The sequence below is a fragment of the Myotis brandtii genome, unplaced genomic scaffold, assembly GCF_000412655.1.
Source record: "Myotis brandtii unplaced genomic scaffold, ASM41265v1 scaffold332, whole genome shotgun sequence".
Lineage (NCBI taxonomy): Eukaryota > Metazoa > Chordata > Mammalia > Chiroptera > Vespertilionidae > Myotis > Myotis brandtii.
Genome location: NW_005362797.1, coordinates 553391 through 578402, shown reverse-complemented (window position 1 = coordinate 578402; position 25012 = coordinate 553391). Strand labels below are relative to the sequence as shown.

Sequence of the window (25012 nt, the reverse complement as noted above, 5' to 3'; positions counted from 1 at the left end):
TGTGTGCTAGGTGTCCTACAGGGCCCAGTGGCTCAGCCTCCCCAGTTACCTGAGGTGGACACTCTTGGTGCACCCCCTTGTGGGCTTTGTGCACAGTCTTGTTGTAGTTATGCCTTGATTGTTTTAGGTGTCACTGGGAGGAATTGACCTCCAGGCCAATTGGCAGTGAGAATCAGCTGTGTCTGCAGTGGGAGAACTTCTGTGCTGAAGACACCCTTCTGGGGCAAGACTTGCTTCAGTGGGGCTTTGGTGCTCACTGAGTCTGCCCCCTGAGTGTGTTCCTTATGAATCTGAGGAGTTGTAATCTGGGTGGTCCCACTCTGACCACTGGGTACACTGGCTCTTGGATCTAAGGAGGTGCTAATTAAGCCTCTTCCTGAGGTTACCCAGCAGGAGCTATGAAGAGATATGCAGATTCCCCTTCCTTTTTTGGGGGTTTGGGGGTGCCCAGATGAGGCCCAGCTGTGAAGCAATGCAAGCTGCTGTGGGGCCTTGGGCCTTCTCTTGGAAGTTCTGGGTCTGTCTGGCCCAGCTGCAATTTGTTAGGTAGTTGTCAGGTTGTAAAGGACCCGGGCATTCATATGCAAAAGGCTTTGCAGCAGCCTGGGTGGGCGGGGTCTCGGAATCAACAGGGTGGAGCAAGCAGCTATGGCTGATTCTCAGCCCTGCCCTAAGGGGCCGCGCGTCTCAGTGTCCCGGTAATTGCTGCCAGCACCTCTGAGGGAAAGCCGCCCTCAAGTTCCGAGTTCTGCCTGCTGCCAGACCGTCCAGTTTCTCCCTGTATGAGCCCTGGGACCCCAGAGATTTCCGGAACCGGAGTTCAGAGCAGTCGGGAGCTTGTGACTCCCTCCCGATTCAAAAAGACAGCCGCGTCCTCAGGTGCCCGCCCCTTTCCGCGCGCGCCGGAGCCTCCGTACCTCTGCACTTTACTTTCGTAGCTCCTCTGAGTCTGTGTGCTCTTCTCTTTCCTTCTAGTTGTAGAATTTCCACTCAGCCAGCCTTCCTGTGGTTCTGGATGATGACCGTTCTGTCTTTTAGTTGTATTTTTGAAGTTGTTGTCGGAGGCAGCAATTTCCGGTGTTTTCCTATGCCGCCATCTTGGTCCCCTCCAAAATATTTCTTTTAATTAATTTCCTTTCAATGTGCACAAACCCGTGCACTGGGCCACTAGTTTGAAAATAATACTCTATCAACACACAAGATTTTGCATTCAAAATTCAACCAATTAAGTCAGCACATAGTTGCAAGGAACACACCAGTTTTTTAAAAAAGAAAAAGTTCCTTCATCCTGCACACAAAGTCTGTACACAAAGTGGGTGGGTAGGTGGGGGGAGGAAACTTCCGAGTCTAGGGCTGAAAAATGCTTTGTGTTGCTGTCCTAGGTGCCCAGCACTGGTCCGGCTATTGATGACAAATGTTAGTGCCGAATGACATACCACTGATTAAAAACATCACCTGAGAGAGAAGAAAGGAATATTTTTGCAGCTCCGGTATGTGGAACACACAAATATGCCAAGTGCAATGGACGGTCATTGGATCTTTGTTAGCTAAGCATTCAGAAACTATGTCACATAAGTAATCGCACTGATGTAGGAACCACCTAGAGGTCACCTTGGCTGAAGAATGATCCTTCTCTCTCGCTGAGGTGAGAAAGGCAGACCCATGGAAAGGGGGTATGTGGGGCACCACCTGATGAGCCAGATCAACAGAATAACCTCTGACAACTCGATAGATGCCCTGTCCAGCTGTTCACGCACCCAAACCCCAAATTTATTTTACCCAGATGTCAGCAGCACTTGAACAATGGCTCCACCCTAAAATGCCCCCCGCCCCGCCCCGCCATCACACAGACAAAATATTACTACAGTCACAGTGCTACAGACAGCTGAAAGGTGCTCACTCTTCTCCCTCTGCTGGCTAACAAAGGTTCAAAGTCAGAATTTGTTGGCCAAGCAGTCCACAGTAGTCAAGGCACAATATTCCACCAAACAGGATAAACGTTCCCTCCCACCCCTGATGCTTCTTCCCTAGAACCTTACCCACTACACACATGGACTCAGTCTCTTATTCTGGCCAAGGAACCAAGGACAGGGCTTTTCTCCCCTGCCCTCCTTTTGGGAGCAACTTGCCCTCAAGAAGTGAGTGCTTCTAGAAATTGCCTGTCTAATTCTGGGCTGTATTAGGAACCCCATTTGTCCAGAGATAGAAGCCATATTCTCCAGTGTCAGAGGACTAGAGTAATATTAGACTTCAACCACTGAGCCACAGTGTCTGGACCTGGGTGGCTATCTTGACATCCTGATAGACTTGTCCTCTTTGTACCTCACTCAAGTTTCATACAAATGTCTCAAGGAAATTTCAGTTTCTAAGTGTGTATGAACTGTAGACAAATAAATGAATACGTAACCCATCTGTGTTTATTCATCTATCATTCACCTTCCATTATTAAGGGTAGCCTTGTTCTTTAATTTGATTAGAATGAATTTGATTAGAATGTGGGTTTGATTAGAATAATCAGACAGAAGCTTATTTAGATTACTGAACACACATGATGAATATCATTGTGGTTAGTTAATTGGTACATTTTTTTCCTTTTAAAAGAATTAACTTATATATAAACCTTTTAACAGAGTTTAATGTAATGACCAAAGTATACGTTCATCTTTCATGAAATGACTGGGCTGTTTAGCTATGCAAATGAGAGCAGCTGTGGGCATCACGTGCTCCACGCGATAACGTAGTAAAGAGTGGTCTACCCTTAGGTAGGGTTGCATCTCTGCAGATAATATTTTCTTAGAAAAGTATTCTTTTTAGAATATAGTTTTAGATGACTTCATCCCTGCAAAGTATTTAGCAGGGATGTTCATGGGCTCATTGGAAAAGTTCTCCGCAGAGGACCAGAAACAAGGAGAGCAGAAAAGGACATCGAGGCCTCCTGATGCTCCCCTCAGGCTGGAAGAAAGATTAGCAAGTGGGATTGGACCAATGCTGGTGACACTCAGCCTAGAGTGTCCTGTTCATGACCCTCAAGGATGCTGTTTAAGGAACGACACCACCCTATTGTCAAGTTGTGAGGGAATTAAAGGAATGAGATGACTGGGCACTGTCACTTTAGAGGACACTGGTCATTCCTTTTGTCTGCCCATCATCTTAATCCCCTTCTTTGCTTTGGTGAAAGACAGAGAACTCTTCCCAATGCAGAAGCTGAAGGATGCCGGCTACCCACTTTCTCAGCCTCCCCACTGCAAGGACACAAGCATGCCACCAGGTTCCCCCAGCCGTGGAGACCTAAGTCAGGCTTTAAACCAGACACAAGTGTCCTGGCCAGTGTGGCTCAGTTGGCTGGAGCATCGTCCCATGCACTGAAAGGTGGAGGGTTCCATTCCTGGTCAGGGAATGCCCAGGTTGTGGGTTTGATCCTCAGTCAGGGTGTGTGTGTGTGTGTGGGGGGGGGCAATTGATCGATCTCTCTCTCTCTCTCTCTCCTTCCTCTCTCTAAAAAATATAGATAAACCAGACACCAGGGAGGCAGATGTGACAGACTTGGTCCTGAAGTATTCATCTGATGATGAATACTTTCTGTGTGTTTTCCTCTCCCTCTTTTCTCTCTCCTGTATCCCAAGGGCTTTTTCTAACTGAAGGATGGAGATCCTCAGAGGCATGCCTTCAGGACCACGTTTTCCTTGCCCCGAGGGCTAGGGTTGGAGACAGACTAGCCACTCATCCTGGGGAGGAAGGAACTGCATCTCCATAGGGTCTTCCAAGTGGGCCCTGCTGGCTGTGCAGGCAGACACTGCGGTGGCTTCTTCCAGGACCAACCAGCCTGTGGCATGATTTGGGTCATTGTTCTCAGCTGGCTGCCTTCCAAGTGTGGGTCTCCAACCATCCCAAGGATTTGGTAACGATCCAATATCCTTCTTAAAAGCTTTCTTTTCTGCGTAAATCACAATAGTTGGTTTCTCACGATTCAGCCAAGCTGCCTGCCCACAAGTGCGTCTTCTGGAGGTAGGGAAAGCTGACTTTGGCTACTTGGAGGCAGGTCAGGGTCACAGCCCACCCTGTGGCCGGTTTGAAATTCTGCTTCAAGATCAGCCAGAACTGTAACCAGATCTGATTTAACCACTTGAATGTCTCCGACATTCCTAATCTTCAGAAGAGTCTTATAAAAAATTATAGCTCATTTTGGCTGTGGTGCGGAAGGAGCTGTGTCCATTCCTGGGATGGGCAGTACAGGAGGAGCAGTGCCAGCCTCCTCCCAGTAGCGACCCCCGACTGAGGCAGAGGGCTCTGCCCCTGCAGGAGGGACCGGCAGCATTGCCAAGAGAAGTTGGTGGTTAGAGCAGTGATTGGCAATCCAGAGGAGTTAATGGGGAACACAGGCTGTGGCCAGGACAGCCATGGGTGACATCCCCTACACGTCTAGCGGGCAGGGGACTTTGGACAGGAGAGCTGGGGAGGGGCCTGCTGCAGGACCAGTGGAGCAGCCGGGATTTGGGATCAATATAGATGAAAGAGAAAAAATTCACAAGTACAATTAGTGGCACGTTAGTGGTGGAATTCTTGGGATGATGGATTTTCAGGGGACTTTATTTGCTTCATTGTACTCTTCTGTGTTTCCCAAGGTCTCCACAATGACCATGTATTCTCTTTGTAATGTTTGTAATGGAAGATGAGGAAAAGGAGGTGGGGTGGGAGAGGAGAAGAGGAAGAGGAATAATGAGAAGAAAAGGGAAAGAGAAAACAATGAACATGCTCACAGACACCACGTGGCTCCCTCCAGAAATAGCACAATGCCCTTGAAAATCATACAATTTGTCTTCCTTTCTTTGGGAAAGGGGTGACGGCCATGCCCTTGAGGGAAAACCAGAAGAATGAGCGTAGATATTCCCCACAGTAAAGTAAGAGAGATGGGCCTTGTCTGAGCCTTTGTGATCCCAGGGACGTTTGCCAAAGGTGGTGGTGGGAGCTGGGAGGGAGCCTCGTTCCAATTCAGTCATGGCAACCTGCTCGCTGCCAGGGCCACCTCCTCTTCCTACAGAAACCTGCACCTCCCTCCTGAGCGAAGTGCCGGGAGCCTGCTGTTGGCAAGCACTTGCCTTCCCTCTCCGTCTTGTGTATAATGCTGGTTATTTTTGCACCTTACCCTCTAAAGAGACTGGATCATTTATTGGTGCCCAGATACAGCACCAGCCCATGCTTATCAATTGGTGGCTTCCCACATGCACCCCCACTGGGGCTGGGGATCGAACCTGCAACCCAGTAAGGCGCCCTTGACCAGGAATTGAACCTGCAACCTTTGGTGCATGGGCTGACGCTCTAACCACTGGGAAACACAAGCCAGAGGCTTCTGGGCCTGTTAAAAAGGCTGTCCTATCTGCTTGGATGTCCTTCCCCTTGTCATGCTTCCCAAACTCTTGTTTATTCCTCAAAACACAATTCCACTGTTGCCTCCTGCAGGAAGCCCTCCACCCTCTGGTTAAGTAACAGGGCCCTCCTCCCGGCTGTCTTGGTTCCTGGCATGTTCCCCTGTCGATCAACCAGCTCCTCCTGGTTTGCTGTTTACCTGCTTGTGTGTCGCACTATCTTTGCATCCTGGGTGCCCTCCATGGCGCGTTTTTTCTACACCTGCGCCCTCTTTTTTAGCACCCAGAGAAAATATGAGAGTAACTGTTTAAGGTAAACTATTTTATGAAGGATATAAGACAAAACTCTTCATCCAACAAGAGATAAACTGCCAGGATTTTGTAACGTGGAATGCTAGGCAGAGCACATGTGATGGAGAGGTGCAGGGATGCACATCCCACACACGCACAAGATCTGTACTTCTTGGACTGAATATTAATACCACAGGCACTGAGTCAAGGAGAGAGTCTTGACTATTTGAACATGGCCACTGACACGAGAATAAAAATCACATATGTGTACTCTGGAAAGTTACACTGGAGCTCCTGAAAGTTATTTTTTATAACCCTGTTTAGATCCTAACACCCTGGGAAGAGACGGGTCAATCTGTGAGGATGTTCGTGGTTGTCACACAATTGGAGGGACACTCCAGGCATGTAGTGGGTAGAGGCGCTTCCTGTAATACAAGACTTAGTGTCACAAATCAGAGAATCATCCCAAATTTAGCATGAGTTATCAATGTCCCACGGACAAAATTTATGTTTATAATACCTAAGCTGAGAACTCCCTTTTATACATAAACACACATACACACACACACACACACACACACACACACACACCTGTTTGGTACTGCTTCAATATAGGCTGAATTTTACAAGAATATGATTCCTGCGTAAAGTGGTGCGGAAGGAGCTGTGTCCATTCCTGGGATGGGCGGTACAGGAGGAGCAGTGCCAGCCTCCTCCCAGTAGCAACCCCTGACTGAGGCAGAGGGTTCTGCCCCTGCAGGAGGGACCGGCAGCATTGCCAAGAGAAGTCGGTGGTTAGAGGAGTGATTGGCAATCCAGAGGAGTTAATGGGGAACACAGGCTGTGGCCAGGACAGCCATGGGTGACATCCCCTACACGTCTAGCGGGCAGGGGACTTTGGACAGGAGAGCTGGGGAGGGGCCTGCTGCAGGACCAGTGGAGCAGCCGGGATTTGGGATCAATATAGATGAAAGAGAAAAAATTCACAAGTACAATTAGTGGCACGTCAGTGGTGGAATTCTTGGGATGATGGATTTTCAGGGGACTTTATTTGCTTCATTGTACTCTTCTGTGTTTCCCAAGGTCTCCACAATGACCATGTATTCTCTTTGTAATGTTTGTAATGGAAGATGAGGAAAAGGAGGTGGGGTGGGAGAGGAGAAGAGGAAGAGGAATAATGAGAAGAAAAGGGAAAGAGAAAACAATGAACATGCTCACAGACACCACGTGGCTCCCTCCAGAAATAGCACAATGCCCTTGAAAATCATACAATTTGTCTTCTTTTCTTTGGGAAAGGGGTGACGGCCATGCCCTTGAGGGAAAACCAGAAGAATGAGCGTAGATATTCCCCACAGTAAAGTAAGAGAGATGGGCCTTGTCTGAGCCTTTGTGATCCCAGGGACGTTTGCCAAAGGTGGTGGTGGGAGCTGGGAGGGAGCCTCGTTCCAATTCAGTCATGGCAACCCACTCGCTGCCAGGGCCACCTCCTCTTCCTACAGAAACCTGCACCTCCCTCCTGAGCGAAGTGCTGGGAGCCTGCTGTTGGCAAGCACTTGCCTTTCCTCTCCGTCTTGTGTATAATGCTGGTTATTTTTGCACCTTGCCCTCTAAAGAGACTGGATCATTTATTGGTGCCCAGATACAGCACCAGCCCATGCTTATCAATTGGTGGCTTCCCACATGCACCCCCACTGGGGCTGGGGATCGAACCTGCAACCCAGTAAGGCGCCCTTGACCAGGAATTGAACCTGCAACCTTTGGTGCATGGGCTGACGCTCTAACCACTGGGAAACACAAGCCAGAGGCTTCTGGGCCTGTTAAAAAGGCTGTCCTATCTGCTTGGATGTCCTTCCCCTTGTCATGCTTCCCAAACTCTTGTTTATTCCTCAAAACACAATTCCACTGTTGCCTCCTGCAGGAAGCCCTCCACCCTCTGGTTAAGTAACAGGGCCCTCCTCCCGGCTGTCTTGGTTCCTGGCATGTTCCCCTGTCGATCAACCAGCTCCTCCTGGTTTGCTGTTTACCTGCTTGTGTGTCGCACTATCTTTGCATCCTGGGTGCCCTCCATGGCGCGTTTTTTCTACACCTGCGCCCTCTTTTTTAGCACCCAGAGAAAATATGAGAGTAACTGTTTAAGGTAAACTATTTTATGAAGGATATAAGACAAAACTCTTCATCCAACAAGAGATAAACTGCCAGGATTTTGTAACGTGGAATGCTAGGCAGAGCACATGTGATGGAGAGGTGCAGGGATGCACATCCCACACACGCACAAGATCTGTACTTCTTGGACTGAATATTAATACCACAGGCACTGAGTCAAGGAGAGAGTCTTGACTATTTGAACATGGCCACTGACACGAGAATAAAAATCACATATGTGTACTCTGGAAAGTTACACTGGAGCTCCTGAAAGTTATTTTTTATAACCCTGTTTAGATCCTAACACCCTGGGAAGAGACGGGTCAATCTGTGAGGATGTTCGTGGTTGTCACACAATTGGAGGGACACTCCAGGCATGTAGTGGGTAGAGGCGCTTCCTGTAATACAAGACTTAGTGTCACAAATCAGAGAATCATCCCAAATTTAGCATGAGTTATCAATGTCCCACGGACAAAATTTATGTTTATAATACCTAAGCTGAGAACTCCCTTTTATACATAAACACACATACACACACACACACACACACACACACACACACACCTGTTTGGTACTGCTTCAATATAGGCTGAATTTTACAAGAATATGATTCCTGCGTAAACTGCGAAAAGCCTGAATTTTGATTAGTTGGAGCCTTACCAAGGATTGTTCTCCATTTTCCGTATCACTGACGGGGAAGTCCCTAGCGGCATCTTAGTCATGGATCCGATGCACCTGACCAGCCTACGTTGGGAACTACGACATTCTACATATAGATGCAAGGGTTCCTCTGCTTCAGAAGGTCCCCTGGGGGTTCATGACCGAGCACCTATTACTGAAACATGTATTATTTATTGTAAGTGACTTTCCTTTTTTTTTCTCCTTCATATTGTAGCTAGAAAATAGTGTTGAATTTTTCAAAATTAGCTGTGTAGGTAAGTTGCACCATCCTATATAATAAAGAGCTAATATGCTAATTAGACCAGATGGTGGAATGACCTTCTGGAATGAACTTTCGGAACGACCTTCTGGAATGACCAGTGGGTGGGGCTGTGAGGCAGCTGGGGCTGTGAGGGCCGAGCCCCTTGCAGGAATTTCATGCATTGGGCCTCTAGTCTAATATAAAATTCATTTCAATGTGGTAAAAGGTCATGAATAAGGATTGGTACAAAAGGTGGTGTTGGACACAATACAATATAAGCATGATGTATTTTAGAATTGCACACCTGAAACCTATATACTTTGTTAACCAATGTCACCCCAATACAATCAATAAAAATGCATTCACCAATTTTGAAAAAAGGGTGGATATTGGGTATTACAGGGTTGAGCACCACTGGATACAATTAAACTGTGTATTAAGGAGCTTCTGGAAGTTTTTTATGACCCTGTTGAGAAATCTATAGAATTACACTACAGGCATTGCCTAATGAGATGAAGGTTCCTGAGCAGAGAAAGGCCACATGCAATAATCATCAGTGGACAGCTCCCCTACTAAAAAGCCCTTTCATCAAAATAATGACATTTCAAAGGTTAAGACTGTTTTTTGTTCCACTGACATTTATTCGCATATGGTACTCCTTTTGGTTTCAAGGTCATTTTCTATATCAAAATGTATGAGGTCATATCTAATGATGCTCATCCATTCACCAGGTCTGGGTACCATGCCCTGAGCTCTAGACACAGCTGACTGGTCAGACTGGATCCCTTCCCACAGAGCTCTCGGGCTGATGGGCACAGCGACCATCGAACGCCTTTTGGTTTCAAGGTCATTTTCTATATCAAAATGTACAAGGTCATATCTAGTGATGCTCATTCATTCACCAGGTCTGGGTGCTATGCCCTGAGCTAGACACTGCTGACCGGTCAGACTGGACCCCTTCCACAGAGCTCTCGGGCTGATGGGCACAGCGAGCATCGAACACATACCTCCTATCAGAGAAATGAATGCTATTCTGGGGGTGTGCACGGTGTGATGGAACGGGGAACAGGTGCTGGCCACACTGAGGAGTGAATAAAACCTCCCTGAAGAACTGACACCTACCCTGAGAGCAGGAGGAGGATGCGGACGGTTGGAAGCACCGTAAACATCACATGGGAAAGTTTGGAAGTGACAGGCTGTGACGTGTTCAGTGCACATGCACAGGCCTTTCAACTTCCCCTGTGGAAACAGATTTCTCCTCAAATATGATCCTCAAGGACCTTACTCCGGGAAAGAGTGCTAACTGTGACAAACTTTTAAATGTTTGGTCCATATGAGCTTTCCACAAAATCTGATCAGTGGGCTCGTTTTCTGTTGTTTCCCTAATCATAAGAGAGAATTTGAATTTAAGACATTTTAAAGAAAGCTTATTAAAACTAAAGGGCTGTGATAATTAAAAAAAATAGAAGTCCGGCTGGCATGGTTCAATGGTTGAGCGTCGACCTATGAACCAGGAGGTCATGGTTTGACTTCCGGTCGGGGCACATGCCCAGGTTGTGGCAGGCTTGATTCCCGGTGTGCTAGAGGCAGCCGATCAATGATTCTTGTCATTGATGTTTCTATCTCTCTTTCTCCCTCTCCCTTCCTCACTGAAAGAAAAAAAGTAGAAAAGATGGAAAGCATTTCCTAGGCAGAGGGCGATCACAGCAGCCCTCCGCTCCCCGGGAGAGGCTCCCAGAAGCAGGTGGCACCTGTCTGTATGGCCATCTGGACAGGCCCTCTTCCTTCTCTCCCATGAAGAAGAGGTTGAAGCACCTCCAAAGGGTAGGCGGGGGAGAAATAAACCTAACAGAAATGCAGAATCAAAGGACTGAGGATAATTAAAAATTTTAAAAGCGGAGTGAAGCAAGAAGCAAAGAGAAAAAAGAAAGCCAAAGAGAAAGTTGTAATAACCCTGAGAGAACACCACATGGCATTTATATGTCATGCATTTCATTTTAAACGTTGCTATTTGCTTTCTTGTTAGCTTTGCTGCCAACTCTGTTACGGTACTCAGTAAAATTCATTTAAAAAAATCACACAGAAGCTTTCTGTACTCTATTCTTAAAATCAAACATAGATTCCTTTCCTTTTTTTTAACTGCATGATAATATATCTATATCTATATCTATATCTGTATCTGTATCTGTATCTGTATCTGTATCTATAACTATATCTATACCTATATCTATATCTATTTATAATGAACTCTTCAAACTAAACTGCAAAGCAGTGTTAAATTAGAAGAGAAAGTCCTGATAACCAATAGGGGATGCCCAATGCATTGGTTTGTACCAACTTGGCAGTAAAAGGGAACATGGGGGGAGGTGGATAGGTAGACAGACAATATTAATAATAATAACTTAACATGAGCCCTTTCAACCATTCCCCAGGCTCCGGTAAAAGATTGTTGATGTTTACAGTAAAATTTACTTCTGACAAGGAGTGGAAAAAACTAACTTAGGGGACATTGCTCCATCTAACTGGGCCAGTTTTCTTTTGGGAAGAATGCCTAGGAACACTGAGGCTTTATAAAAATACTAGAGGCCTGGTGCACGGAATTTGTGCATGGTGGGGGCGGGGTCCCCTCAGCCCAGCCTGCACCCTCTCCAATCTGGGACTTCTTGAGGGATGTCCAACTGCCGGTTTAGGGATCCCCCCGGGGATCAGGCCTAAACCTGTAGTCGGACATCCCTCTCACAATCCGGGACCGCTGGCTCCTAACTGCTCACCCGCCTGCCTGCCTAATCGCCCCTAACTATACCCCCTGTTGGCCTGGTTGCCCCCAACTGCCCCTCCCCCCCCACCGGCATGGTCACCCCATGCAGCCTGCTGTTCAGTCGTTTGGTTGTCCCTCACTAATCCCCCTGCCGGCCTTGTCGCCCCACGCAGCCTGCTGGTCATTACTGTTACTGTGATGGCGTCCCGGACAATTTGCATATTCCTCTATTATTAGTATAGATGAACTGGCCCATGTGTTCAAGATCTAGTAAGAGCACCCACAGGCTGAAAGGCAACCCCCAAGCAGCTAAAATAAATTCCTTCTCATTCTTTTATCTTCTTTTTACTAGAATCCATGTATGTAGTGGAATATCATGGACACATCCGCGTAAACAGTTGTAGCCCATTAAGTGCAGCTAAGAAAGCAAATACAACTTCCTCTCTTGCACAGACAGACTGGCAGGGGTACACTCAGACCTTCTGTATTCTTCTTGAGTCATGACCAATGCAACTTCTCCTCCGGGGGCAATGACTGGTGATGGGAGTTGAGTCCCAGCCCCAAGCCCTTCCACCCAACAGGTAGGACTGAGAGCAGCAGCAGCAAACATCTCTTCTTCACTTGGGTTTGTCAGGGGTGCTGCATGGGTGTGTGAGAAGGAATCTAGTCCATCTCTCTCTCATCCCCAATGAATTCGCAATCAATGAAGTATTTACTGAACACTTCCAAAGTGCTTAGCGCTGAGCAGAGGTACAGGGAAAGAAAGACATAGTAGCCCTTAGTTTTAAGCCCCTCATGCTTTACTTAATGAGAACAACTCATTAGCAACATAAGACAGGTGCATCACCGAAGATGCACGCCATGTCAAATACACAAGCTAGAATCCACAGTCCCTCCTCTGAGCTTCCACAGCTGACAGGTGCCTGTCATAGCCATGTTCACCACTTATTGAGTGCTGACAGCATGCCAGGCATTGCTCACAAGCATCAGCTAATTACCGAAAGAGGTAGCTACGGATTGTATCCCCATTTTTCAAACGAGGAAACTGAGGCACAGCCTAAGGTCACATGACTTAGGCACTGAGGCAGTGTGACCTCAGAGGCTGCCTACCCCAGCCATTGGTCTTTTTTTTTTTTTTTAATCCTCACCCGAGGATATTTTCTCATTGATTTTTAGAGAGAGTGAGAGAGAGAGGGAAAGACAGGGAGAAATATCAATGTCAGAGAAACACATTGATTAGTTGCCCCCTGCACGAGCAGAACCCTGACCAGGGAAGAGCCTGCAACCAAGGTACATGCCCTTAACTGGAATCGAACCTGGGACCCTTTGGTCTGCAGGCCGACTAGCCACTGAGCCAAACTGGCCAGGGCGACATTGGTCTCTATGCATGCCTGTTTCCTTCTCGGGTGAGAAGACTATCTCTTGTTTACTGCCACATATCCCAGTGCTGCCACTGCAGAAGGCGCTATTTGATAATTGCTCATTAAACTGAGCTGGGAAGGGGATGAAGGAAAAGCTGTGAGGGGAATTGGAGAGGGAATCATTGCAGGGTGAATAAAGGGATTTCAGAGCAGCGGCAAGGCAAGGGGGAACCCAGATGTCACCAGCATGCAGAGGCCCAAGGTGGCCTGGCATCCGGCCACCTCCCTCCCAGTAGCTCTGCTGCAGTGCCAGAGCTGGAGCAGGATGGGCATAAGCAGGGGGCATGGCAGGAGGTGAGGACAGGAAGGGGGCAGGTGCCAGAGGGAGGCACAGAATGGGGCCCTGCCTCTTGCCTTTGCCCCCAATGTAACAGAATGGCAGCTATCGGAGCAGCTAAAACATAAGGGACAATCAACTAGCAAGTTAGCCAGTGCTGTCTTTGTGGCCCATAGAAGCTGGAGAAGAAAAAAGAAACAGAGAAGAACAAGTGTTGGTGAGGCTGTGGAGAAATTGGCACCATTGAGCATCGCTGGCGGGAATGTAACAGGGTGCAGTGCTGTGGAAAACAGTACGGCAGTGCCTCAAAAAGTTAAACATAGACATACCATATGATCCAGTAATTCCACTTGTAGGTTTATCCCAAAGAACTGAAAGCAAGGACCTGAACAGATTTTTCACACCCGTGTTCATAGCAGCATTATTCACAGCAGCCAAAAGGTGAAGCAAGCCAAGTGTCCATCAACAGATAAGTGGATAAACGAAATGTGGTTCATACATACAAGGGAATATCATTCAGCCTTAAAAAAGAAGGAAGTTCTGATGTGCTGCAATGTGCATGAATCCTTAAGGACATTATGCTGAGTGAAGCAAGACAGACACAGAAGGAAAAACACTATGTGAAGTATCTGGAGCAGTCCCATAAATAGAACAACGGTGACTGGGGCTGAGGGCATGGGGGAAATAAGTTATCATTTAATGGGTACGGACTTTCAGTTTTGGAAGATAAAAAAATTCTGGAGATGGGTGGTGAGGATGTTTGCAGGACAAGGTGAATGGACTTAATGCCACTGAACTGTATATTTTTAAACAACTAATATGGTAAATACACAAGCCATGTCAAATACACAAGCTAGAATTTTATGTAATGCATATTTCACCACAATAAAAAGTTAGGGATAAAGAAAAAGCGGAAGCAGGCTTTATAGCACCCCAGTAACTCCTGGGGTTGCCTTAATTGAGAACCTCTTTGAAACTATGTGACTATGGCCAGGACAAAATGTTAATTCCATGGGGGAAAAGAGCCCCCCAAACAACATGGGAACAGTGCTGATGGGAAAAGCCAGCGTTGCTCTATCTTTTTGTACTCAACTTTTTCTGAGGATAGGAATCCTTTTTGAACATAAAAAAAAATTCCTCAATCCCCACAGAACAATGGAACCTTTGGTATCCAGTGATTGTGAAAACATATCAAGAAGAAAGATACTATCACCTTTTAAAATGAACTTAAGTGACGACAACCCCACTCTATACATTTGGAAAAGGGCAGCACATGTGTGAAGGAGACATAGTCTCTATTCTCTCTACCAGCAATGCTAGATGCACGAAAGGATTCTCGGGTCCTTTAAAATAGCACTTCAGGCCCCTGGGGACCCACCGCCCACAGAGGGAGAACCACAGCTCTATACTAACGAGAGGCTAAAACTCAGCAATAAACTCCAAGACACAGTTCAAAACCATTAGGTCAAAAATGCTGTGATACACAAATGCAGCACTTCTCAGAAAATAAAAAGCAAAGCATTTCCCCCCAGAATTACAGAGTGTATTTCTCCGACGTAGGCTGGATCCATGCCAGCAGGCAGCCCTCCCTTATACAAAGCCACCAGAGCCCGCTCAGCAGTGTGACCAGGCTGTGCCTGGCAGGTTGGCACCTCCCAAGGGAGCTGCCTCTTTGGAGTAAAGGGCCCCAAACACTGGCTCGCCTCCCAGTAATGATGTATTCTAATCATTTTCCCTTTCCTAAAGCGAAAAGTTCCAAAGCTACTTTTTATAGATTCCCGACACACCAGTCATTTAGAAACGTGCCACCTAGTGTAAGCCCTAGTGGATCGTATAACAGCTCCGTGATGGGCAGACGCGACTCTACAAAGGCATCTCTCAATTTTTAGGAACCTCAGGTTCTGGAAGCTACACTAGAATGGTTTATTACTTGCTTGGCTGACACAAGTAGCATGGGGCTAGATATAAGAGAAAAACCTGTTGTTGTTGTTTTACATTGATAAGTGTAATTTTTTAAAAGTAGAGTTCTCTAAGAGGGCAAAGGATATTATTCTACTTGTAGCCCTGCACACAAATCCATGCGCCAGTAGCTCGCTGCCACCCTCCTGTAGCTCTCTGCCTGCTGCTCCCCCCTCCTGTAGTTCCCCTTGTCCCCCCCTCATAGCTTGCTGCCCTGCTCCCTCCTGTAGTTCTCCACCGCCCGCTTGTAGCTCGCTGCCCCACCCTCCTGCTGATCTGTGATCCGGATCTTACGTGGTCGGTCGTTACGCATCAAGGTGTAGCTCGCTGCCCCACCCTCCTGCTGATCTGTGATCAAGGTGTAATGACTATTTGCATATTTCATCTTTATATATAGGATGACATCAGCGTGCCTTGCCAAGGACCCACACTAGCCTGTGAAATGGGGTGAGGGGTGACTATGGGAAATTGTCCACCTAGTAAGGTGACTCGAGGATACTAATAGAAATGAGTGCTCATACCATTCTTGCATAAAACTTTTAACCCCAAAGTACCTGGAAGTTTTAGAAACCGGTTACCATGTGGTGTATCGAGAGCATGTGGTGGCCCCCAAATGCAAAGATATAAGCTGCTTTAATTAATCAAATCTGTGGAATCATTTCTTCAATGGGCACAACCTTGGAGAGAACGAACCCAGAAACATTCCAGAGACTTTCCTCTATGGGGTGACAGCTTCGGAGGAGCTTCTCTACCACGTTCCTGAGTTTAGGACCGAGTTAAACACCCAGTGGGAATTAAAACCTTGGCGTTGACTCCCTCAAATCCAGGTTCTCCAAACCACTGAAGCAAAGCGCGGAGGCAATCGGTGGGGCCCAGAAAAAGAAGTGTGGTGTTGAGGGCACGACCAGCTGCCTGGGCTGCCCAAGGGTTTGGCTGTGAGCTGTGTTTCCTCTTATTGTCAACAATGAGTGAGTTGTACAAAGTGTACGGAGAGTAGAGAATATTGTCAACTTCTCTCTCGGAGGTGGGTCAAAACAAGTCAGCTATCTGGATAGCACAAGCCCCTTTTAGAAGCCCACCTTCACATTAGTCACATCGTGGACATGAGCAAGGAGGCATTTAAATCCTAGATGGAGCCTGGCCGTGGTGGCTGAGTGTCGACCTATGAACCAGGAGATCACAGTTCGATTCCCGGTCAGGGCATATTCCCGGGTTGCAGGCGGCAGCTGATCAATGATTATCTCTCATCATTGATGTTTCTATTTCTCCCTCCCTCTCCCTTCCTCTTTGAAATCAATACAGATATATTAAAAAAGTAAAAAATAAATCAAATAAAAATAAATTCTAGATTGAGCTCCAGGAGTAGAGAACACTGAGCAAGAGATGTTTGCTAAGAACGACCCCGTACTGGGGAGACAGAACAGGTGCGTAGGAAAGAATCAGAGGCTATGGTCCAATTCAAAGTATCGCCGGATGACGTAAAGTTGGAAAACCCTTTGAGAGCAGACATAGGGCCAATATGAACTTGTTCTCATTTTCATCTGTCCCACGAAGACTTTCCTGAATCACCAGATGCTACCCCTGCTTTACAAGAGAAAGAAGGAAGGAAGGAGAGCGGAAAGACTCAGTCTGGCTTGAAAATCCTCGCTCTGTCCCTTATGGCCTGGGTGACCTTGGACAGGTCACCAAACCAATGTGCACCTTCTGGTCTCATACAATGAAGAGGGTGACATGGCCTTTCTGAGAGGCCGAAGACTTTCCTGAATCACCAGATGCTACCCCTGCTTTACAAGAGAAAGAAGGAAGGAAGGAGAGCGGAAAGACTCAGTCTGGCTTGAAAATCCTCGCTCTGTCCCTTATGGCCTGGGTGACCTTGGACAGGTCACCAAACCAATGTGCACCTTCTGGTCTCATACAATGAAGAGGGGAACATGGCCTTTCTGAGAGGGTTGTTGCACAGCTTCCTCTCAGCAAAGCCCACAACCAGCGTCTGGCATAGACTAAAACCCTGAAGCAGATTTGCATCTTATCTCTAGACTTTGAGACGGAGGTGCCATAGTATTCAGTCTGACCTCAGTCCAATCCTCTTGGACAAATGACAAATCCGAGTCTCCCTGCAAAATTCCCGACATGCAGAGGTTTACGAGTGACTCCTCAGAATTCCACACCCTTTCTGGGGCACTCGCGGCCCACCACCTGGCATCCCCTCACACTTGTTTAGGCACAACCCTCATGTGCATAACTCATTCCTCAATGAACACTTCCACTCCTATTAGGACTGGAACATTGTACCCACAGAGCTGAAAAGAACACCCTGTTTCCAAATCAGGAGTTTTGATCTTCTGAAATAATAATCTTTTAAAGTGAACCCCACTGCTGCTGGGAGCTAGCTCAAGACTCCTTGTGAGAAACAGAAGCCTCCTGCAAATGTGTCCTTCAAATCTCTCCTCCACTCACGCCAGGCCCATGGCAGAGGCCTCCAGGAGTCCTTGGCTTCCACCGCCAGCCCCTTCCTGCAGTCCAAAGTGATGGACGAGCCCACTAATTGAGCATCATTAGCAGATTGAGATCGTAGTCACCGGGTCTTAAGCACTTGGCAGGCTCCAAAGTCCCCAGGGAATCGTGGCACCAATAAACTTGGCATAATGTGTGATTATGTGTCAGCTACACCCAGGCTCCTTCGGCTCCAGAGGCAAATGAACATTTCTGCGGTGTCCTTGGGGGAAAAGGCCAAGGAAAGAAAAGGAAAAGAGTGTCCCTTCGTTACAGAGGTACGATCAGAAAGCCCGCTGACTCGCCAGAGAAAAAGGGGCAGCTGCTTCCCAGCAGAGGCCAAAGTCCAGCTCAGAGCAAGACAACGGGATCCAGTCCAACATCAAACCAGTTTTCCTGCAGCATCCTCTCAGGTGACAGTTGGCCTGGCCCCGCAAAGGAGCCAGCCCACAGCAGGGGACACAGAGGCTGCCCGCTCCCCAAATCTGCTTTGGGACCCAAGATCAACCCTGCGTCATCCCAAACCATCATCCTTCACCGCCAACCGCCCAGATTGCACTTGGAAACCTAGGAGGAAGGACTTTTACTGTGTTTTACGTAAATACTTAAAAATCATCTCCACGAATTCGAACGGTATATTCACAACAACTCCACGTTGGATCCATGGCGTGGGCTCCTACCTCTGACAGTAAAGATTAGTGGCCCACCTGGACGAGGAGGCAGGATTACTGGTCTGGGTCCAGGCTGTGCCACCAACTCACTGAGTCGCTTCAGGCAAGTCACTGAACAAACCGCAGGTTCCAATCGTTGGGTGTGACATGAGTCTCATGGGAGTCGTGTTCCCCAAAGAGCCATCGACAGGCCTTCTGTTCTAAATGCTAGGATGCTTGTCGCCCGACAGTGAGCCCAGGAATAGTCCCAGGGAATGGGCACAGGAGATTACTAGTGCTCACCAGTTTCCCACCTCCGCCCCTTCCTGGAGATCAAACAAAACATTTCAGGCCCCTTTGTGGTTGGGTGGGTCCACGTGACTAGTTCAGGCCAAAGGGCTGTGACTGGAGGCCAAAGCCCTTAAGAGCCAGTGTGCGATGCCTAGCTGCTCCCCCCATCTCCCCCCTGACCCACAAACCCATTAAAGCCTGGAGAGCTGCCTGGGCTGCAGCAGACCCTGGCAGAGGGTTATTTGTTACCATAGCATCATCCAGTCTCCCCTAAGTGATTCAAGGACCCCAAAGGTCACCTGATTTACGACAAATGGAGGGAGAACAGCTTCCCAGTAAGTGGCCGGTGTGGCTAGCGGCTGTCATTTGTTTCCCCCAACTTCTTCGCCGACAGAATTCAAATTTAGCTCATCACAGGGATGTGGTCAGCTCCAGAACTGTGACATAACAAATCAAATGGGTGTTGCTTTTTTAAGCATCTGCATTGCTGATCATTTGTTGTACAGCAATAGAAATACAATGCAGCAGGGTGAGATAGTGAAAAGTCCCTTTGTCATCAAAGCTAAAGCTACATCCTCTGATGAGCTTATCAGCAATAAAGTGGAATTTTAATCTCCATATGTTTATTTCTATGTTTATTTCTCAATTAGTTCTGAGCTTCAGAGGACAAATTCACTTTTTTTCACTCCATGCTAACCCCAAGCACTTTGTGACTCTGTAGCCAGAAGCATTCCTACACAATACAGACACCCTCAGCAACTCTTTAAAATGAGGCTCAGATGTGGTAGAAGGACCCAAATCCTGTCACTTCAGAATGTAGACAGCTGGAAGAGTGACTTTATATTTTATCTTTACTCCACAAAAAAATCCTCTCTATCCCCAAAAAACCACAACAGATGAAGGGAAAGGCTTAACAGTCACTGAGCAGGCGAGAAAACAAAAACAATGAACCTTCTCCATGGGAACCAGAAATCCCAACCCCAAGTTTTGTTGTTTTCAGTTCTCAAATAATCACCCAAGAGTAACTGGCCTTTTAGATGTAGCTTAAATGAATGGCAAGGAGCCGGGAGATTTTCTAGCAAGGCCGCATGCAGCAAGCCAAATTGCTGTTTGCATCCCCAGGAAGTGTGCTTCTATGGCTCCTGGATCTCATCATCCCTGACAACAGCGCCCTCCACTGGGCTGCAAATGCCTACCTTGTATGCTGCTAATTCCATAATACACCACCCTCAGCTTCCTGGAACTGAGTGGGCATCAGCATAAAAATGAAATGTGAGCCCTAACCGGGTTGGCTCAGTGGATAGAGCGTCGGCCTGCAGACTGAAGGGTCCCAGGTTCAATTCCGGTCAAGGGCATGTACCTTGGTTGCGGGCACATCCCCAGTAGGGGGTGTGCAGGAGGCAGCTGATCGATGTTTCTCTCTCATCGATGTTTCTAATTCTCTATCCCTATCCCTTCTTCTCTGTAAAAAATCATAAAATATATTTAAAAAACAAACAAACAAACAAACAAAAAAACGAAATGTGAGATTTTTGAGGCTGTCCCAGTGCCCGTTGAACTGAGCATTGAGAGGCAGCTTTCAGGGGAAGGAGAGCAGTCCTCTCCTTGAAGTTCAAAATACATTAGGGGAAACGAAGTCCCCAAATTTGGTAGCAGGTGTCATCAAATTAGTGCAACCTCTTTCCTTGATTAGAGTACAGCCCCTCATTTTTTTTTTATAAAAAAGAATTTCAAAAGCTTGTAGTCTAATCAGTTTTTTCTACAAATAAAGACACCATGATCTAGAGAAATGACTTAAATATAAAAATGCTGGATTTTGAATCCTGTTCTTCTGAGTGTTTGCTCCGCCAGATTTACTGTTCTCTAGCTGTGAGGGCTAGAAGGGCTCCTCTGAGAACTGTTCCTGGAGGCAGGGTTGCCCTGTCTGGTTCAGGCAGACCTGAACCTCTGAGAAGCAGAGAAACTTGAGCTCTGGCGGTTTCCATGGTGACCACTGAGCCGGGTGCATGCTCTAAAGAGGCTGGCTGACTAGCCAGCACTTAGGGAGCAAAGGTTGTGGGGCATTCCAGGAAAAACCCACATGCCGCTGAGCTGCTCGGATGACATGTGAATGGGCGGCTACCCTGCCAACAAACACTTCATTCAGGAGACAGACACACAGCTCTCTGAAGTCTACGTGTCTGGCCCCATGCCAGGCTCTTTTCCATACATTATTTCATTTAATCATTACCAAACGTTATAAAGCAGATTAGAATTCCATCCCCTTTTGCTAAGGAGTAAACCGAGGCAGCTCACTCTCACGCGGGATCACTGAGCTTATAAAGGTGGCTCTAAGCCTTATTCATCCACTCTGACAAACTGAAACTCTTCTAACAAAACTAAAATAGGGAACTCCCTGAGTCTTCTAAAGAAAAGCTGGTCATGATTGTTTGTCTCAGAGGGAAGAACAAGTTCAGATTTAGAGCTAACCACTGATCTATCTTTCCCATCATTGCTAGATTCTGAAAAAGATCTCAAAGTGTCATCTTAAAATATTAAGTCATGAGAAAAATTCCCTAAAGAAGGGTTGGAACACTTGAACATTAGGTCAATAATGAGAAAAAGAGCAGCAATGACCCTACACCAAAGCAAAGCAGGTGTTCTGTGAAATCATATGGATAGGTGTGAGTTAGAACCCCAGTCCAATCACATCTATGTCACATGACTGTCATTGATGCCAGGAATGCCATATTTAGTAAATAACTTTTGCTTGAGTTGAGACTTTTGTTCCTTGTTTAAAGGTAAGTATTCTTAAGAGGAAAAATAACCCCACTAACACAATAGCAGTCATCAGCACCTTAGTTTGAATTAGCACATCAGTGTCCTATTGCTGAGGGAACACAGCAGTGGAAGGAGAAAGAGGGAGGGGCCACGGGGAGACAGATACAAAGCACGAAGCAGTGCCTAGAAAAGACAGGCTCTGGAAGAAATCCCAGAAGCCAGGATCATCCTGAAGACACCGAGCTTGCAAATAAAATGGAAGTTCCAAAACCAAATGGATGAATTTACAGTTCTCTACTTTATTGCAAATACACAAGGACTCATCTTCCATCTTTAAGAAGAAACAGAGTGTGCTTCATGACTTCACAAAATCTGCACTGGCAAATCCATACTTAACCCTCTGTGTTGTGATTCCAGAGATACCACTCTACAGAAACTAACTACCGAAGAGAAGAGCTTTGGCACAGTGCCTGTGACGACCATCAGCCACACAGGAAATATGATCATGACATCAGACTATTCCCTTAAAAGTGGTAATGATATGACAAGACCCTGATGATCCCTCCTGGATCCCAAAAGGCTAAAGCCCATTGGATCTCAGAGGTCAGGGTTGACATAGACGCAGTACTCACTCGAAAGACCTTCTCCACTCTTGCAATGCTTTTCCCAAAGATGGTTCCAAGTTGGTCTCCAATTCCAGCCAATAAGAAACCAAAGAGTGGAATTCCAAAGATGGCATATAAAATACAAAAGATTTTGCCTCCTTCAGTGCTCGGAGCAATATTCCCATACCCTGGTGAGAAATATTAAAAAGAGAGAGGGAGAGTGGTGAGGTAGCAGAGAAATTAGAGTACAGAACCAAAGACTCCACAGACCCTTCCAAACCTTCCTGCATCCCCACCCCCAATTTGATGAACTTTAGGAAGGAGCACCTCATTTTAAAGGCCCGTGAACTTCAGAACACTGTTCCCATTGCCTCCTTTCCTTCCTTCTTGTCAATAGTTTTAAGGAGATCCAGGTTTCCTGGATCTAATGTGTTTAGTTAGGTTACTTTTTAGGAAATGTGTGGTCACCCAAAATTGCATTTCTAATGGAAAGTGGTAGTATCCATTTCAGAAACACCGAACACCCTGGACCGGTCTGGTCTAGGGACACCTGCACACCTAAGAAGGGTTCGCCACTGTTGTTTTTAGATTGGAAATGAGCCCCTCCATACTGTGGCTGCCTTCAACATTTGCCTTCCCAGGGTCATGGGTGCTCCGCACTGAGGAGGCTATGTGGTCTAGCACACATTCAGAAAGGACCCATGGACCACACAGCCCTACCCGGGGAAGCCTGAAAACAGTCAAGAGTGGGGGAAGGACAGTGGCTTTTTTTCTCTCTACTGGGAACCCTGCATCATCTCTGAGTCCGGCCTATCCTCTCACCCACTTCTTTTTTAAAAAAATATATATTTTATTGGTTTTTTACAGAGAGGAAGGGAGAGGGATAGAGAGTAAGAAATATCGATGAGAGAGAAACATGGATCAGCTGCCTCCTGCACACCTCCTACTGGGGATGTGCCCGCAACCAAGGTATATGCCCTTGACTGGAATCGAACCTGGGACCTTTCAGTCCGCAGGCCGATGCTCTATCCACTTCTGGTTAGGGCCTCCCACCCAATTCTTGCATCAAGGGATATCAAGTGCTAAATAAATGTTTGTTGGTGGAATGGATGTTTACAGATAAAAGAAGCCCTCCATAGCCAGGTCTACCAGTACGTTTGTCAAACAATGCTTTGGAAACACCAACATCTTAAGACTGCAGCAAGTACATATTAGTAAGTAACTGAGGTATAGTGAATAGTGGCCTTACTCTATATGGATGGGACTAAAGACAGTGGTGTTGGAAGAAAATGGCTTATGGCACCAGCACAGTTTGTATAGAAATGAGTCTAAGTCATTTGTTATTCGTTTTCATGTCAATGAGTATCTAGGTAGTCACCTGACTATCCTCCGATATCCGGGTGACTCATGTGAGGTCTGTTTCTAAAGCCATCAGTGGGTGAGTTATTGGGTTCATGGTTATCAGCATGTTGGGGGTGCAGCACCATAAAGAATAACGTTGATGATTGGTCCACCAATCCTCCTCTATGCATGTGGCGAGCTCACTGGTGCTTTCTGCCCTTGAGCAATGAGTCACCTTGCTATTTGCCTTTGCAACTTTCCACTCGGAATCATTCAAACCTCTTATCACAAAGTATCTAAATCACAGTTGCTGTTTCATCAAGGAGTGTTCAGTCAAGCCTCCTAAATCTTGCATTTCTTTGACTCACCACCGTTTTGACTTAATGGTAAAAAGAAAAAAATAACAATAACCAACCCTTGGAACTTTTTTCAGGTGCTTTCAGGAACTTGGACACAATCCTTTTTCTCAGCAGCCCCCTCTAGAATAATCCGATTTATATAACATAGCCCTCTTGGAGAGGGAACAAATGTGCCTATACAGTTTCACATTATGCAGGTTTAAGGTTCCCTCTCGGAAACATTCTAGTAACTTCTGGAAACATTCATACTCTTGCTTGGCTGTCTTATAATTGCCTGACTACTATCAGGGGATCTAGGTTTTCTTTTAGTCTGATAACTCAGAAAAAAATATACTGCAGACTCCGACAAACAAACCTAGGCTTTGAACCTGCTGAGTAGGCATCTTTGCAGCCATGACCAATGCTGTGCAGCCTTCCTCTTCCTCTCAGAGGGGACCTGCCCCCGCCCCTGAGTCAGGGGTCATCCAGGGTCATCAGGAGCATGAGAGAGAAGTAAGAAGATAGAGGTTCCAGATTTAATTCATTTCACTCTGCCCAGTTGTCCTTAGACTCACTTAGCCACTGCAAACCCTGGTGTTGGAGGGGTTCAAGGACAACATGGGGAAGAAAATCAATGAAGTGTCAAGTACCATAGCAATGCAAGTAGTATTATCATCATTGGCTCCTTATTTACTCAGTGTTTCACAGACAGGAACACTAAAATAAAGTTAAAGCAAAGTTCTTAGGTTAGGGCACTAGTGAAGTGATATTTACGTCTCTAAGCATATTTAAGGGCATCGTGTCATATCAGACACAAAGTAATCGCCATTCCTGAGTGACGCTGTACTTTGTGCATGGGTGTGCGCATGCGCTTTTTTGTCCCCTGCCTCCAATGAACTATTTGGAGTGACTGCTGCAGTTTGACTGTCAACACTGTCCCTCTAGGAAAATCCTAGAACTTCCATTTTGGAACTTTGAGGCAATAGGAGGCCCACATTCCTGGATTCTTGGCTCTAGTCCTACCCGGCCTGTTAGACTGTCCTGCCCAGCCTTCCAGAATGCTTGGGAGAACTTTGAAGTGAGGTTTGAGGGTTGTACGTAGGCTCTAGAACTGGATTCTTGTCTGGTTCTTCCGCTTACTAACTCTCGGATGTTGGCAACCTACCTAACCTTTCTGCCTCCTGCTCCGCATTTGAGAAGTGAGGCTCTTTGATAGCACTCACCTTATAGCTACTAAAGATGAGACGAGTTACTGTGAAGATTAAATACGTGTATGTGAAGCCCGATGCACAGGAGGCGCTCAGTAAGTATTAGCGATGATCGTCTTGTGGTTTCCAGTAGGAAGAAATCACTTCTGAGCCATATGTCTCCAGGAAAATGAAGCCCCAGGAGAAAACAGAT

At 46.7% G+C, this 25012-nt stretch overlaps 1 protein-coding gene across 1 annotated transcript in view; it reads right to left on the bottom strand.

Moving 5' to 3' along the window:
* Positions 1-25012, bottom strand: part of KCNK10 (potassium channel, two pore domain subfamily K, member 10) — a 110604-nt gene that overhangs the window by 16526 nt on the left and 69066 nt on the right. The window contains exon 4 of the mRNA XM_005871213.2: positions 21960-22120. Coding sequence (XP_005871275.1) covers positions 21960-22120 — 161 coding nt within the window. The remainder of the gene's footprint in view (positions 1-21959; positions 22121-25012) is intronic.